This window comes from Diadema setosum, chromosome 16 (genome assembly GCF_964275005.1).
Source record: "Diadema setosum chromosome 16, eeDiaSeto1, whole genome shotgun sequence".
NCBI classification, from domain to species: Eukaryota; Metazoa; Echinodermata; class Echinoidea; order Diadematoida; family Diadematidae; genus Diadema; species Diadema setosum.
Genome location: NC_092700.1, coordinates 16,236,615 through 16,255,912, shown reverse-complemented (window position 1 = coordinate 16,255,912; position 19,298 = coordinate 16,236,615). Strand labels below are relative to the sequence as shown.

The 19,298-nt window shown below is 38.5% G+C and overlaps 2 protein-coding genes across 2 annotated transcripts; one reads left to right on the top strand and one right to left on the bottom strand.

Moving 5' to 3' along the window:
* Positions 1 to 9,667, bottom strand: LOC140239487 (ER membrane protein complex subunit 2-like). Its single transcript, XM_072319322.1, has 10 exons — positions 9,622 to 9,667; positions 7,736 to 7,849; positions 6,111 to 6,261; positions 5,569 to 5,626; positions 4,763 to 4,848; positions 3,988 to 4,047; positions 2,986 to 3,067; positions 1,869 to 1,979; positions 1,207 to 1,311; positions 1 to 369 (listed from the first exon to the last, which is right to left on the bottom strand). The coding sequence occupies exons 1-10, from the start codon at positions 9,644 to 9,646 to the stop codon at positions 286 to 288; spliced, it is 876 nt and encodes a 291-aa protein (XP_072175423.1). The 5' UTR covers positions 9,647 to 9,667; the 3' UTR covers positions 1 to 285.
* Positions 9,668 to 9,699: 32 nt separating this feature from the next.
* LOC140239486 (33 kDa inner dynein arm light chain, axonemal) lies at positions 9,700 to 17,786 on the top strand. Its single transcript, XM_072319321.1, has 6 exons — positions 9,700 to 9,897; positions 11,733 to 11,881; positions 12,949 to 13,118; positions 13,631 to 13,809; positions 14,477 to 14,641; positions 15,837 to 17,786. Exons 1-6 carry the CDS (start codon positions 9,817 to 9,819, stop codon positions 15,873 to 15,875), a joined length of 783 nt encoding a protein of 260 aa, XP_072175422.1. The 5' UTR covers positions 9,700 to 9,816; the 3' UTR covers positions 15,876 to 17,786.
* The last annotated feature ends 1,512 nt before the right edge of the window (positions 17,787 to 19,298 follow it).

The window sequence follows — 19,298 nt, the reverse complement described above, 5'->3', positions numbered from 1 at the left end:
ATGCAGCGAGTATCTTGGCTGGAACGACACATCTGTTTGCTGTCATACAAATGAAGATTTATTTCATAAACTCTGTTGCACTGGCCTGGAACTTTCATACACATCTCTTCTCTAGCCGGTGTACATAAACTGTACATATTTAGTGCCGAAAACACAGTGATGGAGACACAGTCTGTATCCTCACGAGTGGGCATGGGAGGTACTCAGACCCTATGACTGTCCATTCTTTACATAACGTGATCCACAAGATACTGACAACAGCTGCCATCAAGCACGGTGGCGTTGCTATGGTGATGCGGTGATTTGTAAACAGTCCAGCATCTTCTCCAAGTGCTGCATCTTGCCATCTGTGTCTTTACCCTGGGAAAGCTGGAGAGACAAGAAAGTGAGAAATAATCAGATCCACCCTTGCATAGACAGATTTACAGAGAATTGTCACTGGGGTGACGACACCTTGTATCTAAACAATTACATTTTCAGGAGAGTGAAAAACTTTTCTATTCTTGCAACATTTTCACAAAATACAGTAACATCAATGTTGATATCAGATCAGTATTCTTGTTCTTCAAAAATTGAGGTTTTTTGATATATGCCAATTGATATACGAGGTGTAGTCACTACGGGGACAAAGACAGTGGACTCCCGTTATAATGAAGTCCTCGGGACCCGCAGTTTTCTTTCGTTATATCAAAATTTCGTTATAACCAAACAAATAAACAATAAAAATACAGTACATAAGGTGGGTAACACTAAGGCCCAAATTTTTACTTGTAAAAGAGAGTGAGATGAGAGATGGGAATCAGATTAGATGGACAGATAGAGAGAAAGCAGCTGAAAGAAATAACAACATGGACATATAGCCATGCAGAGTCAGCACATCATAAATTTTTATGCAGTTTCATGAAAGAACTCCCGAAGTAACATGGATGTCTGAAAAATATTCATTGAAATAATTCCTTGTGTCCAAAATGAGCTCTCAGAATAAAATGTATACATTTTGGGGGGTTGTAATGCAAGGGAATAGTCATTTTTTCCCCCTTTCCACTAAACTATGGGCAATATACTACAAGAGTAGTGTTCATACATGTACATGTATGTACGTACAGTATAACAACAATGCAAACAGCAACGCAACTAATTCAATGAGACATAGTTGTGAAACTGTACAATAATATACATGCAATTGTGCAGCATGACATTACAAACCTTGTACTTGTAGGCAATCTGTTGAGCCGCCCATGCTGCATACTTCATGTTATCCTTCTTGATCTTTCCAGATGCTTTGGGTGATGAAGCAAGACTTGTGGCAGCCTAGGGTTTAATGAAAAAGAGGTTTGATATGCTTTATGTTCACTGTCTGTTAACTATTGTGCATAAACACTGGTTTTTGTCCTGATTTTCCATTACTGTATTTAATAGGTTGTAACTTTTTACAATTTGTAGTACATTCACAACAAGGTACGATTGGTGATGGCAACTCAATTATAACAGGGCTTCCATGCATCTGTACTATTCATCTTGTGTAGTACAATGTAGGCCTACTGCAAAAGTGGAAATTTGGCAGAGTGGAAATTTTCTAAACATGAAACTAGTGCAGAAATAAAAGAGCATTTTTCTTTTTTTTTTTTGCTTGTTATATGTAATAGTAATTGATATTTTGATTCTCTGGAATGAATAATAAGCATAATTCATCTTATCCGGCTGAGCACGGAAAATCACGCATATGAAAATTACTGTTTTTACAATAAATTTGTTGGCATTTAACAACAGAAGTAAATAAATCAGAAGGTTGCACTTTGAAAGGATATTACTGTCGGCAACACTCAACAATACACTTGTCAAAATTGTTGAAACAAGAGAAACATTACCATGAACATGCCGTAGAGTGCCCGCATGTTGTTGCTGTTCAGCTTGAGTGCGTGAGCAAAATATTTCCGTGCAGTCTCCATGCATTCTGTCCCTCCCTGGGTGTACTGTATCTGTAAAGAGAAAATGAAAAAAAAAAGTTAAAGAAGTGCACTTCTGAATCATATATTCCCACCCAATATCATGAATCTTGGTCACATGATTAGGAAAGTCTTTATCAAACTTTTGATAGTCATGGGTATGCTTCCCTGATTCATATATTCAAGAACACTGTGTACATATAGCACTAATAACTTATGTCAATACATATCAAATTGAAACAATGTTTCTGAAAGCGCTGGTACAGTAACAGAAATTTTCCAATGGATTGAAGAGTGCAATGGATGGTCATTACTAAAATTGTGTCGCTGCTTTCAAATTTTGTTATATTGAAAGGAACAGTTCGTGAAAAAAAAAAAATAACCAGACCAGTTCTATCTTTAAAATGCTACAGAAATTAAATGTAATAATAGATGTTTTCATTCATCACTCTTGAAAATGAGAAAAAGAGAATAAATCATAGTGTTAAATGCAGGGGTAATTTACATGTTAATTTTACCAAGTCATAAAACAAGCATTTATTTGGCTTTCAAGGAGAAAAGAAATGATCATATTGGTACTAGCAGTATTAAGATTGACTCATTCAAATTCATGAAATTCTTCCGTCGAGATGCAGTAAGATTGACTCCTACAAGTTTTCACTATTCCCAAGAGCAACAAGACTGTGGAACAGCTTGCCAGGCGCAGCTGTTCAACTCACCAACCCAACAGAATTCAGAGAGGCTGCACTCCAACATATCAACACAATGCAGCCTTCTTCTGGTTCCAATGCTCTGTAAGGAGCCAACCTTATTTTTACTTGCGCGGGTTCAACCACTCTTATTGTACATACAACATATGTGGGTTACGATTATGGCACCTCTGCACCCTTGTTGACACACAACAAGGATTGTTCATTCCGGTATAGCTTCAACGGAGCTGCAGTTTTGGGATTATTTCAACAAGTAACAAGTAAGATTTTGAAGCATGCTTGGTATTATATCATTCTCCCCATTGAAGTTCAACCCTACTAACACATACCTCTGCATATTTCTGATGATACAAGTGGTTGTGTGGATTTGACATTATTAACTCCTCGTAGCAAAAGCAGGCCTTGTTGTAGCTGGAATAAGACGTGACAATCAGGATACTATGTCAGAAGATTCAGAGCTGCTGACAACAGATGCATATCTTTGCTATACAGTGGAGTTATGTTTTTACTGTGCAACAACATACAAATAGTGTAAATGGTCACAAGTGTGATGGTACAAGATTCCACCAAAATCTTTCATCAAGTGCGTAATCTTGCTAAATTGAATGAGAAGAGGACATTCACTTATTTGTTTTATATAACACCATGAATGTCAATGCAGGTGGTCTAAGCTATTAAGACTTGAATATTGTGCAATAATGGCAACCATTTCAGAGAAGGGCAAAGGGTTCATGTGCATAAGGAAGCAGTTGAGCACGCACTTTTAGCTGATTGATTGTACACTGCAAAAGTATGATTCGTATATTATGACATCAGAGGAGTGTGATAAAGAGCTAATTGTGGGAGTAAACACAAATGCTCAGTACAGAGTCTATTTCAAAGTCAGAAATTATTCTTTGCATTTATCTTATACACTTGCAGCCTATGGAGTCTTGATTACCCTGGCATATATACAACTATTCACTTCTTGATACAATTGTAGTGACAAAAACCAAATCGAACATCTTCACAGATTGAAAAGTCATCACCGTTCAAATACTGTATCTATTTATCTCTATTGCTACAATATTTCATTTGTATTTTGTACACATACCTTTATAGAATTAATTTTAGACAAAATGTCATATCATATCTTTTTACTACCACAAAGATAAGGGATCACAGTACTGGTAATAGTGGTCATCATAACCAGAATTTGTTCAAGCCCCTTTTTAATGTATATCAGCTATTGATGCAGGCATTCTCTATTAATGTCAGTCAAAATTTTACATCAAACATTACTAGCAACCTATTACTTGAAATGTCCACCATAGTTTTATCAGTGTGCTTACTTCTGTTCTTGGATATAAAGGTCAGCAAGCTCCATCCATGCCTCGTGGTCACTCATAAAGCTGAGGAATACAAGACAATATATAAATGAGCATATTCTATGGGGTACAAAGTTGGCACATATAAAGGGATGAGGTGGGGAACTACTTGGCATGGTTCATGAATCCAGGGTAGCCTCTTCATTGTCACATCAGGGCCCTGTTTCATAAAACTTGTTATCAGTAACAACTGCCGCATTTCTATGACAAATTTGCTCTCAGCCAATCAGATGCAAGGATATCAGTAGCTCATAACAACTATCATAACTTGTTATTGATATCTAAGTTTTATGAAATGGGGCCCAGCTCTCACGTGGGGGGAGGGTGGTGCCATGGCCATCCAAAAGTATTTCCCCAGCATTGTGAGCCACACATCTACACACTTTGGTCAACAAGGGGAACAAATTTGGTAAAGCATCTGGTCAACAGAAGAATGCTCTTTTGAGGGGATTTGAACCCAAGATCCCTACCAAAGAGTCTGCAACCTTATGCACTATACTACAGTCAACGTTACTTCTGTCATCTTCACCATGATCTATACTTTGTAGAAAGTAGAAACATCAGCAAATCATGCTAACATATACAAATATATTTAATGACCTCATGGTACACAGCTAGTATTCAACCTCATCAAACCTTCCTGCTTTTAATAGAAAATGCATGGTTAAGATACATGTCTTTTTAACAGTCTATGTTAAATTTGTTGATAAGACTTCTAAAGGCCCAAGAGAAAACTTACTTTGATAGATAGTTGTTTAATTCCTTGATCGCTTCCCCTATCCTGTTCTGAGCTTTCAGTATCGTCACAAGCCTCTTCCGAACCATCTGTAATAAGAGAGCAAACATCACATTAAAAGGGAATTTTGTCTTTGCATCAGATAATTATGAATGAATCATTATCTGGGTTATGATTGAGCAGCTCACTTCCCTTCACTTCACTTCAGCAAAGCACCTACATATTTACTACTTCTCACGAATCGTATAAAAAGCAGCATTACAAATTAATGGATGGGTCATCAAACACACTATACCTCCTCAACTCAAATATTATACTCTGGTTATTCATACATAAAATGAGAGAAAAATATACTTGTTAAATGCTTTGCATGTCATATCTATTTGGGGAGACTATTTAGTATTCTTTTTTTTAACAGTAGAAAGAAATGTGAAATATTTTTCAGCATAGATGACTATAGATCAGTACGTAATAGATATTAACTATATACACCATTAATATGAATAAAGATATGCTTATCCAAATTGATAACAAGTACAAAGTTCCATTTTAAGACAGTACTTCTTCTTTACTAACGAACATTCCCTTATACTACAATCATAATATGCTAACGAAATCAAATGCAGTCTGTTTTTATTGCAACTGATTGACAAATTGCCCTGCATCGAGAAAGCATCTCGACGGAAGAATTTCATGAATTTGTATCTGTTTTTAGCTCTTCCTATTCATTTGGATCTATTCTATGTACATAATTTGGGTGGGTAGGTAGTGTGAATGTATGATTCCTGTGTGTAAAGAAATGCACTTACTGCGTTGGATGGGTCATCTTCAAGCAAAGAGTCATAATGATCTTTGGCATCAGCGTATCTGAGGAAAATAAATTGAATTTGATGTGAAAAGTGATACATCAGTTTCTCAGCATTAATTTCAGATTAAAAGAAAGGGGGAAAAATGAATAGACTCACTGGTCACGTATATGAACATAGAAAACAAAGCACACACACATACTAGCATCACAATGCTTCATACAAATGTACATGCTCAATGTGTAACACTGTAAATGTGGAAACTTTTGTGTGATTAATTTTTCTCAAACTAGGCCACTTTCAGTGAACTTTACAATTTTTTTTTCCAGATGAGAGTACATTTGTACAAAATTTGGTATCTTCAAAATTCTCACACATAGTTTCCATCATCGACCTGCTGAGCTTGCTAATCCCCACACTGCGAAATGTTTGATGTTTACATTACACAGACATACTGTCTCAGTTTTGCTAGCAAACCACTCCATGTGCTACTTGAATATCTAGCTGCTATCTGCACATTCAGTAGTGAAAAGAGATGTACTTACTGTCCTGTACTCTCCAACTGCAGGCCCTCTAACCTCTGAGCACGAATGCTGCTTGGAAAGTTCTGTTGCACTGTGTCTATGATTTCTGTGGCTAGAGCTTGATTTCCACAGTCTAACGCTGCTATGCATACTTGCTCATATATTGTCCATACTGTTGAAAGAAACAAGAAAGCAGGGATATTGCAAGTACACCTACATCACTGGTGAATCATAACAAAGACTGTTTATACTATTCCTTGAAAAAGAATTACCATGTGCGTAAATGTGACTACAAGTGTATAAATATAGATCTAGTTTAAAGAACCATTACAATGACATGGTGGAAAATCATAAATAAAACTAACTACACTGTATACACCATATATTTCGTGAGCCTTTTATTTTTGTAAATTTCACATGCTGGATGACAACAAGCACATTTATCAACTCTGACTGTGACATGAATGGAATGTGCACGAATACATTTTTGCTTTCATTACTGTACTGTACTATTGTAAATATTTAACCTCTGGTGAAATTGTAGCCAAGTCCAGATTTGCGAAAAATTAGAAAAATTGCTGAATAGATGGCATATAGTAATTCATATTATGAGATGATCTGTACATTGAATAGTGAGTCAAGATTCGGAAAAAGGAACCACAGGAGATTCAGAAGGCATGCAACAAAAACAGTTAGCTCCGACTGACTTAAAGAGAGGATGAATTAAACCAGAAATCAGTACAACACCACATATAAATATGTGCCACAAGACAAGAGAGAAAATGTATCTCTTCAATTTCCTTCCTTCTTTCTAGGAAAATTAAATCCTAATATTATGTTGCTCTGAATGAAAACAGAAATATCTGAGAAGTAGATTGATGAATTTTTTTTTTTTTTTTTTTGGGGGGGGGGGGGGGAAATAGACACATAAAAAAAAGATTAGGAAATATAAATGAATGACAAATTAGTCACTCTGTTATATAGGCATTGAGCAGCTCTCCATTCATTTTGTACTAAAAAATTCTTCCAAATTTCATTCGCCTCCCACAAAATTTCCCTTTCAGACCTGTTCTTGGCATACAATTGGAGTAATACATTGTGTGTCCTCCTCAGTGGATAAGTTTTGGCTGTGCTGAAGTACTTGAATGAGTAAAATTTTATGTCAGTATCGTATGTAAATCATAACTGTTTTTTTGTCTGTGTTTAATTGTTTTATCTTTAGTGCTTATGTTTCTAGCAATGTCTACCTCTTCTTATGGAAGGAAGCAGTAAATTTCTGTCATCACATATCAAATTATACTATAGGAGAGGGAACATGTACAGTAAGAAAGATAAAATGATAAGTATGAGGAAAAGAAATACACTCACTTATCACACACCCACATCCACAGCATAGCCACCCATCAAAAAACAAAAACAAAACAAAACAAAACCCAACAACAAAAAACAAACAAAGCAAAAACAAAAACAAAAACAAACATACATGTTATGATGTGGATGTGCATACACAGTCAAACACACATATAGATATAAGTAATTGCACAGCACGTGATCCAAAGCAAATTTCAAGAAGGGCGGCCTGCCACAGGTAGTTCAGATGCGTAGTAGGAAGATTACACAAGAAGTTACAACTGCTTCTTCTTTACCTTCATCACCCAGTTTCCTGCGATAGTTCTGGAGAAGATACTGGCCCAGTTCCACCGTCTCTATGCTGTTCCTTGTATTCTCTTCACGCCACTTCTTTAGTTTGTCTTTTGCATCTACAGAAATGTGCAAAATATTCAAGTAGTCTAAATAAGAGACAGAGAAACAGATTTTTCTTCCTTTCTCCACTGGAGCAGACGATACACACACACACACACAAAAAAAAATAAAAATAGAAAAACAGTAAAGGAAACTTCAGAATTGGTCTACCATTCGAGGGCATTAACATCAAAGCTCATTCAACACAGAACACTTCGTGCTCGGGCTGGTCAAAATTATTATATGCAAAGTGCATCGGGAATTTCATGAATTCAGCTGAACAAACACAGAACAAAGAAAACAAAGGAGGAGGCTTGGAGGTAATGGGCAAGGAGCCCAACAGGTGGAGGGAGGGGGATTAAAGGGAGAGGGAGGGGGATCAACCTGTTGGGCTCAGTCCTAGCCCATGACCTCCAACCCTCCCCTTTTGTTTTCTTTGTTCTGTGTCCCTGGCCCTTCCCTGACTGTTCTTGTTGAATGTAGTCATTATATTCTATGTGATCATTGTCCCTGCCTGTTTGACATTTTGCCTCTGACAAAGATTCTGCTAGGATTGAAAGCTCAGGCACAGGCCCCTCTTGACTCATAAATACCTTGTAAGTTGTATCTTACAAAATATATCTCAGTTTCACCTTACTTAATTTCATTCCACTTGAGGCAGAAAATACCACAGATTCATATCCCAGGCTCAGATTGTTGACTTGTACTGTACGCGCGGAATCAGCAACAAACACAAGTGACATTTTTTACTGCACACCAGCGCAAGCTCATCATTTTAATCGACCCATTCCCATAGAAAAGCATGTAAATCCAGTGAATGGGCAAATACGTCAATTACGTGTTAACAATAATTACGTGTAGAGTCTAGACGTGTCTTGCTGTCAATTAATTGATGATTTTCTTCAATTTTTTTTCCTCCTATATTCCTGAGGTTGTTTACCTGTGTGGGCCCTATCCCCTAATTTCTCTCGATTTGCATTCAAGTTCGAATGTTCGAGCGTATATCGATATTATCGTATTGCACACCATCCCACGTGCAATGTTTTATTTTAATATGTGAGAAAGCCATTGCGCAAGAGTGGTCGATGTAAATTAAAAATAGGTCACACAAGGTGGTCGATGAGAGTAGCACTGCAGTATAGCACGTAGACCCATTAAATTACTAAAATCTATACAATATACATCATGCCATGTCTAACTCACTGTAACTGTCTAATGTGCATGCATGGGCCATGCCCATGGGCTGGCAGCATTGAACTCATTTTATGAATTGCCCCACTTTCAATCACACTCCTTCACCATCTTCAAAACTGGCAAGAGAGTCCACCGCCTATTTCCACACACACACTGCCAACTCCACTGCCTAGCTAGACCCCCACGCACTAGCATAGGCCTACCTACGCAGTTATTCTGCCCGCATGCATGCATGCCTACTCGACCATTCCGGCCAGCCAGACGCCGCGACTTCTGTCATGTAGGCATACATACAGCGAGCGCGAGCGAGCGACTGGTACAGGGCTGTACAAGACGACCTAGTGTATTGCATGCATGCCATGAGGATCTGAACGACTGCGACCGCTGTTCACGTCACGTCGTCTGATTACTTCAAAGAGCGTGTGATTCAAATGAATATAGCTGCAACATCTGTTGATTATTTAGTACGGAAGGTGTACAATCGCAAAATATATGAACTTACGGGTACAAATATTGCACAAGAATCATACACAATATGCCAGGACCGGATTTATTCAAAGGTTTTAATCACTTTGTAGTAGAGAGTCGCACTTACCTTGCCAGCTCATGGAGGACGCCATCTTGGAATACAATGCATGATGGGAAGATCTCGCGGTGCCCCTTGGGTAAGTTTCCAAGGGTTTCCCGTGACAACAACTGTGACGAGTTCTGTGGAGTGTGGTACTGACTTCTTGAAATAAATCAAATTTTTACATATTTTTGGCATTCAGCCGATTTACTGAAACACAAGATGATTCCACCAAATGCATCACTTTTAAAATATGACAACCCCGTCCTCGTCAGTCGAAATACAGAGAAGAAAACACCTAGGGTAAGTACGTTTGTTTGTCGAGACCGAGTGATTTGAGATGAATGCCCACACACAGTCCTACCACATGCACACAATGGTCCGTGGGCCATGCACAATTTCAATTCTTGCAGTCTGCAGAGCCGCATCTTGCCTTTATTCGGTAACTGTCTCGTCAATGAATAGCAAGTGATATATGGAGAACTGAGTTAAACTTAGTTTGTGTCCAGAAGTTGCACCGTACATCATTGTACATTGTGTCTTTGCAGGTGTTTGTTGTAACTCTTTGCCATTTGCTTTTAATTTCAATACGCACACCGTAGTAGCTTCCTGATAACTAACGTTACTTAAGTTAGAGAGGCTCAAGGTAGGATACCTACCACTGTACCAGTGTTTAGTGTAGAGGCGGTTCTAGTAGATGTAAGTGATCAATAGGAAACAAGCAATTAGATCTAAGTGATGTCTAACATTAGCAATGATTTTGGTGCAATTTGGTTTTGTGGAATTCGCGATAGAACCTCTATTTGAATAGAGATAGGCAGAAAAATCTGTCTGTCCGGAGGAGTTTTTCTATAATTTTTTTTTTTGTTGTTGCTATGAATACGGCTCTCCTCCATATAGTAAAGCCTTTAAAAGGGGATTCCATGAAGCCAGACGCAGTCTCTGCGGAACATATCCCCGACAAGATACAGACCGATCTCTCGGTCAATCGCAATATCTGCAACGATTGGATACGAAAGTACCTGGTAGTAGTGGTACATTAGCACCAATTTTTGCTTAATTTTTAGTAGGATCTAATGATAGTAGATGGCTTGATAGATCATATGATGTTAGTTTGTAACTTTGTATTTGGAAGGCTACACTACAGTAAACGGTAGACGTAATGTTAGTATAGCCTATGGGGTGACAAGTTTCAATTGAATAATAGCTAACAACTGAGTATTTAATAGGCTGATATTTAGCAGGGCATCTAAAATTTGTACTCATTAGATAAAGTAAGAACATGGGTCTCTATAGGTTCTAAAGATATCGACATTGACTTCCATGTTGTTGCTCAAAAGGACTCGTTCCTCGCAAATCTATAATTTCAACTCTCACTCTGGGTTACTCCTAGTCATAGTCTTTTTAAATACATTGAACATAGACCCATGTCTGCATCTGTGTCCATCACATACAATCGCCAGGCCCGGTCGTCGTGTACAACAAGGAATACTTATCACTTAGCAGCAATGTCTGCCAACTAGATAATCTAAAACTAACATTTACAATGGAAGGAGCACAATTGCCAATACATGTATTTGACAGTATTTCTACTTAAAACAACAGTCTTTCATGATCATGGCAACCACGGGTACTGCAGAAAATGGTCTTCTTCTTCTTCTTCTTCTTCTTCTATTATCTTTATGGTCATGTATGCCTTAATGCTTGATAATTTGCCAATTTGCGCTCCTTCCATAGTGTAGATATTACATTATTAGTCTTATATTATTAGTTGGCAGACATTGCTGCTAAGTGCTAGTTTTTCTTTTGTTTTTCTTCTCCTTTTCCTTCTTCTTCTGAAGAAAATGGTCATGGAATGTCGGATGTAAAATGAGAGAACACTACCTGTAACCACCTTATCTTCTTTGTCTCTGTGAAAGTATCGGTTTATTAGTGTGCATTGCAATGAATCAATATTAGTATTAAATGCCAAATTTTAGGAGTAAATTGCACAGTTCTGTATTTTATGTTAGATGATTCTCCTTCACTTGCAAGCACTCCCACGCTATTTTAGAAATTTGTGCCTGTTCAGCCATACTCTTCAATAGATTCATGATGTTCATGAACAGTGTTTTATTGTGATGTCACCCTTTCTCCAGGCTAGAGCGTTGAAGACATCGCCACAACAGCCAACCAACACCGGCCCTGTTCCAAATCCCCCACCCAAGGGAGGCAGCAAGCTTCCTCCCGTTGAGTCACAAAAGGCACAGCAGACTGATGAAATCCTCAACTCCATCTTACCACCAAGGTATGTCAGCCATTCGTGAAGATAGACTGATAACTAAATGTAGTATTAGCAAATATCCTGTCCCCCCCCCCCCCCGAAAGGGCAATACCAACACAGAACATATCGTGTTTGAGTTTTTGATCTCATAAACCTGGTTAATGAAATCAATCTTTCTATTCAACAGCAATGATTGTGTCATGGCAGTTTTCTTGATGACTTTGCCTCAATTACCATTCAAAATAATGAAGGCAAGAACTTTTAAGTACATTGATGCACTGAATTCCTGGTGGTCTGTACATCTATGAAAGATGATGCACATGTATGCTGTTAAAAATTTGGTGTACAATATGCTACAGGCGACTCTCATAACAAAGTCTTAGGGTCCGGCAATTTTCTTTTGTTATTTTGAAATTTTGTTATAGCAGACAATAAAGTATATAAAGATATAAGGTAATACTTTTGGGACCTGAATTTTTACTTTGTTGTAACAAGAGTTTCGTTATAACGGTGTTTGTTATACAGGCAATGGGAATGCGCTGTATGTATGAATACCAGTGCCACATTATGCAAACACTACTTGCAACCTATGAACATAAATGGTATATTGCTACAAAGGTTGCAGGGATATTCCTTTTCCAGTGGGTTGCATTTTGTAAAGTCATTAATATCTACCGGTATTTAGGAACTTGAAAACAAAAGGGAGTGAAAATTGTGTGTATACTTATGACTTCCATAGAGTTCATGGATTGTGGAGTTTATCTTTTTCTTTTTTTTTTAGGTGTATTGGTATAAAGTTAGTATGTTTTTCCTAAAATGAGGATACAAAAGAATTATGTATGCTTAAGCCCTTTTTTTTCTATGGTTCTCCTGAGAATGTTTTAACAAATGGTTTAGAACCAGACCTAATCAAATTTACAAGGGATCCTAGAGAAATATGTGTGATCAAAACTGATATGTCTTTGAGGAGCTGTGTTGTCTGCCTCAATTTACCACTTGTGCATTCATCATCAACTTTTAACTTCTCTGAGTTGCTAGTTGATTTCGCTCACATTGTCTCAAATATGAATGATTTCTTCTTTTTTTTTCAGAGAATGGACAGAGTCTGGTCAGTTGTGGGTCCAGCAGGTGTCCAGTACACCAGCCACACGTCTGGATGTGGTCAATCTCCAAGAGCAGCTGGACATGAGGCTGCAGCAGAGGCAGGCCCGAGAGACCGGAATCTGTCCGGTCCGGAGAGAGCTCTACTCCCAGTGCTTCGGTGAGTCAAGTTGGGTCCTCTCTAGATAGCCAGCGCTGTACACTAGCACTTGTCCGACGGTCCAGACCGATAAAAACCACTGTTGGGACCAGTAACTTCTTTTCTGGAATGGACTAGTAAAAATAGAAAAACTGGGTACCTACTGGTCCGACAGACAGGTCGAACCAGTAGAGAAAAATGGATTAGTGCATTTGCAGTGAGATAGCACAGTTCGTATGGATGTTCTCTACAAGATATTGCACAGTGTACAGATCACAACTTAAGCATCTTTCAATTCTGACAAGCAGTGCAAGTGGAGATAATGACATCTGGACTTAAACTTTGAATCCTGGATTGTTCAGTTAAGACGGTAAGCACAAAAGATTACTCTTTCTGTAGGATGTATAGTCCTTTGATAAACTGTACACTATGCCAAGAACTTGTTTGTGCGCAGCACACTGGAGTAAAGAGAGAATCATTGTAATATACACACATCCTTGTGTTTCACACTGCACTCTGTTTGTCCCCTCCAGACGAACTCATCCGCCAGGTGACTATCGAGTGCGCAGAGCGTGGCCTGCTCCTGCTGAGGGTCAGGGACGAAATCAGGATGACCATTGCCGCTTACCAGACCTTGTACGAGAGCAGCGTGGCCTTTGGCATGCGCAAGGCTCTACAAGCTGAGCAGGGCAAGTCGGACATGGAGAAGAAGGTGAGTTGAAGGATCTTGCCGCTTCTATTGTATAATAAGGTTTATGTTTCAAGTGCATTCTGCTTTCTTCTAGCTGTCGTTTTATCTGTTTTGTTGTTGATTTTTCTTCTTTTTTTTTGGGGGGGGGGTGGGGAGGATTGGGGAGGCTTTGAAGTCCTGAGGTTGAGATGTGTGCTTGGATTTGAATTATAGAAGCTGGTCTTGATATCTAATGTGAAGGCGTTTGTTATTTTAAAATGGCTACGCTTAATTAGTAAGTGTGAAAAATCATTGCAAATGAATATGCTGCAGTAGAATTGTAGGCCAGAAGGATGAATTAAGCAATAGTTTATATTAGGTTACACTTTCTGATGGTAGTGAATATAGAGGAAACAGCCAACACCACTAGTAAGGTGGCCAATAATCTCATCTTAGTCTTGAAATGCTACTCTTCAGACTACAACAGTACTGGTCGGTTTACATACAACTCAATAAATGATTGAAAACAGAGCAAAGACTTACATGGTTTTCAATTGTAATGTTGAATTTACATATCTTCTTCAAAGTTCTGAAATGCAAGGGAATTTTGTCAAGCTTTGGGCCATTTTCTGCATCCCTTGCCTGCCTGATTTCTTCACCATTCCCTGATGCTATCTCTTCTCTCCTCCCCCACCCCCTCCCCAATCAGATCACAGAGTTGGAACAGGAGAAGAGAGAGCTGGAACGCCAGGTGAACGAGCTCAAGGCTAAGTGTGAGGCCATCGAGAAGAGGGAGGCTGAGAGGAGACAGGTGGAGGAGAAGAAGCATGCTGAGGAGATCCAGTTCCTGAAGAGGACCAACCAGCAGCTTAAGGTAGGCAAGGACCACCGTCCCTCATTCATCCCCCCCCCCCCCACCATCTATTAATCCAAATCAAAGCTCATATACCATATAAAAGGAGAATTATCTGAAGAGGGAACACTGTCTTAAAGGTGCATGGTCCCGGTGGTTTAGTCAAATGCGTACACGGGCGCACGGCGCAAGTTTCCTGTAGAGACCTACGCTATCGACTCCTATTTAGCGCTTACGCTGTGGCCCACTTCCCCGAGTCCTAAGAAGTCCAGTTCACTGTAGTCAGTGGTCCGATCACAGTTCTGCTCATGATTCGGCTGAGGGGGATGACAGCTTTAGCAAACTTCTTTTCTGATGTCATAATAACAAGCACATATGCAAGCACCCTGGCATTACTACAGACTGCGCGATGCGCAGAGAAGACAACGAAGGCAACGTTACTTAGCAACACCTACGCACTTTACTCTTGATGACAGCTCAACTTCGGTAATCTTTGTATCAATGCTAACGGTGATTGGCAGTATCATCAACAGCGCCCTCTACACTACCGGGACTATGCACCTTTAAGAAAACCCAAAATGAAATGTTAACAGATTGGCCAAAATTTGTGCTCATGTGTGAAAGTTATTAGAAAGTGCCAGTGGTTATTGTGAAAGTTCAAGAGTGATATCATAATCATCTTGAATGTTGTCTTTGATTATCAACCCCACTGGTGAGCCAAAATGAATGTCTTTCAGTAGATAATGGTTATTTCACTTAAGTTGTTCTCATTTGTTTTCAGTTGGGGAAAATTCAAACTGATCATTTATTGCCATCATTGTGTATGCTGTTAGATTTCCAAAAGTGTATACCTGTATGACACAAATCTCGATTACTGTTCAGTACTAGATATTCAGCACATACTCTAGAAGTTTGCAGTGGACACTTTGCCCCTTATTTCATGTTCCTCTCAATTATACTTGCTATGATGCAAGTTCTCTGAAGACACTGTTTCGTCTTGCAGTAAAATTATCTATGCATGGTAAAGTTATACTGAGATATCAAGGCCTCTGAACAAAGAGTGCAAACATTGTCAGATAGTAAAGAATATCCCAGCTGGTGCAACCAGTGTCTATATGCCTGCGGCATCACCTTTCCTTAGATGTCTCACTGTTTTGTGAGGAAAGTTTAAAGATTTTGCAAAGACTTCATTATATTCTCTCCCTTCTCTTTACAGACTCAACTGGAAGGAATAATTGCCCCCAACAAGAAGTAGGAAGTGAAGCCGCAGCGGAGCAACAGGAGATCTTGCGGCACTTCAAGAATTGTTCTAGAGTCATTTGAACTCATTGGTTGGAAAATGTTGCCTTGTATATATTTCCTAGTTATTGGTAATAACATGATTACGAACTGTTATTCAGATCAGTGGAAGATCACAAGAACCTGTCAGAATAATGATGCGTTCAAGCAATAAATGCCTAGCCTCACCTAAATTCACCTTGATTCGTGTTATCGTAACATGACATGTGATAACTGCAGGAGATCAGCCGTTTGGGCTTTCGAACAGATACATATCTGTTTGAATGACAGGTTTAGACTGCTGATAATCCACCATTTATGTGTGAGTTATCTTTTCCAAATGGTAATGTACAATATCTTCATGTGTTCTATGTCAGTCAGAGCCTAATTTCATCTTTTCTGATGTCTGCTATCCAGATGGCATTGCGAGAAGGGACTGTATCTCGACAGTTGTGCTAGTTTTATAAGCTTGACTTCAAAGGATACATTTTTTTTCTCTCTCATGATCTTGTCTACAAGAAAGAAGAAATTCTAATGCATGACAATGACAATTATCTATTAAGCATGGAGAGTAATTTATTGGTTGTGAATAGTTATTTGTGTACAGTGCATTGTTTCTCCATTGCACGTTCCTCAAGCTGGTGAAAACAATTTGTTGGAAACATTGTGGTAAAAAAGAAAAACCTATATTTTGATCCTTCCACGCATTATAAGAATGCAGCTTTTCCATCTACAGTGGCCTCAGATATATATATAAAATGTATAACAATATATACAAATATATGTGTACACATAACACACACACACACACACACACAAAATGATATTTAATTTCCAGGATTCGATTGTGTATACATAGAGCTGATAGCAGGGTAAAGTCGATCGAGGTCATAGTGTTTTTCATCATTCTTCGGGTATTCCGTGCTTGCGGGAGTACTGTCCTTGATGTTTGAGACACTCAAGCTTACTGCATCATGCGTTCTCCAGTGGGCCATCCTGTTGCTCAGAGGTTTAGTGTCTTGTGAGATTAATGCTGTTGTTGGCTCACTGGCAAGAAAGTATTTTCTGTAAACTTGCAGTCTATAGTCACTAATCTGAAACAGGCTGTTGGTATGATGCTTTTGGACATGTCATTGTTTATTCCGTCCTAAAAGTAGTTAACAGGATCAGTACATGGTACATGGGGTCAATATAATTGAGGAGTAAGATATTTTACTCTGTTGTGCATTTGTACATTTTCTACTTGTGTATGTGTCTAGATGAAATGTGAGAGAACTTATGCAAATTGTTGAAATTAGAATTACATTTAAAGGTCTTATGCCTTATTCTTGTATAAAATTTCACTTTTGTACAAACATCTGAAAGAAAGTGTATTTATTGCATTTGTGATTGAGTGAAGTTCAAAAAAGGAGTCACTATAGCAGTGAATTCAGTTCTGTGTTGAACAGTTGACAAAAATTAACGCAGATGTTTCAGTTTCCATTAAACTGAAGTACACATTGTGCACTCCACTGTATGCACAATATTTGTTGTGCCAAGCAGTGGCACAGTTTTGAGTGATGGAAATTCTTATAACTGCCTGAAACTTTTACTGTGTGGCCTTCAAAAATCTTTCAGCATAGTTAAATCTTCAGGTTCTGTAGGGTAGTCAAAAATATAGAAATACAGTTCCATCACTGGTTCTGTACGAGAACAAGTGCCGCGCAATATGAACGTACATTGTGTAAAAAGCACCATCCTAATTCATATTCCACTTTGCCTCTCTATCACTATGCATTCCATGTCTTCAATGAGATTGTTCACCTTGGTAATTCACACGCCGCCCCTGGAGCTATGTATGTACAATGTATTTCTGTACAGAATAAATTCATATATTCTTTCACCTTCACATCACATTTAACTATGTCTGAATTTCTGTCTCTTAACTTGAATCACGTCCTTCGTAAATATAGTTCAGTTTCACTGCAACTTATGTGCTTGGTCATCAGCAATGGGGTTCACTGCAGGTTTGAATTAATGCCCACATTGTGATGTTAGAAAATTTGGTAGCGCGAAAAAGAAAGGTAGGGCCCCGAAATAAACAGAAAAGTAACCCATTTGGAATCTTCAGTGCCCGATCAGGACACCAAAAGATAGCCTTTTTTGAAATTTGATGGCGCAACAAAGTTTTAGTAGCCCCGGGCCACTCCCTATGTTGAGCCCTGGCATGTTGTGTGTATGTTGAGTGACCCTCTTTGACCATGTATCATGGTCATTTTCATGGCTGGCTGTTTGTGACTGTTTCAATGCCTGTTGAAGCTGGGGTAGGGGGAAAATAATTAAAACAGAACAAAACAAAACAAAAACTTCTGTCCCTTGTCTCCACTGGTATACATACAGTTTACTGTACCAGTATTTAAGCAGTGATAGCGGCAATTTGTAACTAGATGTGATTGAGACTGGGAAAGAACTTGTAGTTGGGAAGTGATTTGATACGTGTGTTCAGATTGGAATGCTGTTCTTAGGTTGTATCTTTCTTTCAAATTTGTTTCTGTGTTGGTTTGCTTCTCAATTTTTGAAATGCATGCTTTATATACGTACGTGTTTCTACTCTACAATGCACTTTTGGTACACCATATACATTTCAGTGTTACAAACATGCATGAAATAGAATGTTGATACTTTCTCAATAGATCTGCCACATAAAAAACTGTAGTTATCTTTAATCCATCCTTTAGCAATTACAATGTACTTCAAATTACCTTTGCTACCATACCGACGCCAATTTGATTGTGGAGAAACAAATTTTTGAGCATGTTCAAACACCATGAAAACTCCGATCAAATTCCACTAGAAGCAGGGAAATGCAGTGTAGCTTTGGCAATGACACTTTGGATCCAATTAAATCAAAGTGGAATGCCATCCTGATATTATGTTGCTTTGTATGAAAACATGAATCGGAAAAGTACATCAGTGAAATTGGCAATTCTGTGTGACAAAGATATTTAGCAGCTTTTCATTCCATTTTTACAAATCACAATTGTTCATACAGTGTATTTCTCTAAGAAAATTTTCTTCGGATCTGTTATTGGTATACATCATAAGAGTAATACATATTTTTGCATGTCCTCCTCAGCAGGTAAGTCCCGTCCATGCCAAAATATTAGAGAAAACAGTAAAGAGCTGCTCAACATCTACGTCAAAACATAGTTGTCAATTTGTCTTACTCTCAAAACTTCACAACTCTTTACGTGGGTCTGTTTTCCCAATATTTGTGCTGATCTACTCTGATTTTCTGTTCTTATACAAAGCAGCATAATGGTATTATATCAGGATGGAATTCCCCTTCAACACAATAAGGAGCTTTAGATTTGCAGCACGGACGCTCGCGACGATGCTTGAGCTGGACATTCTCCTCTTC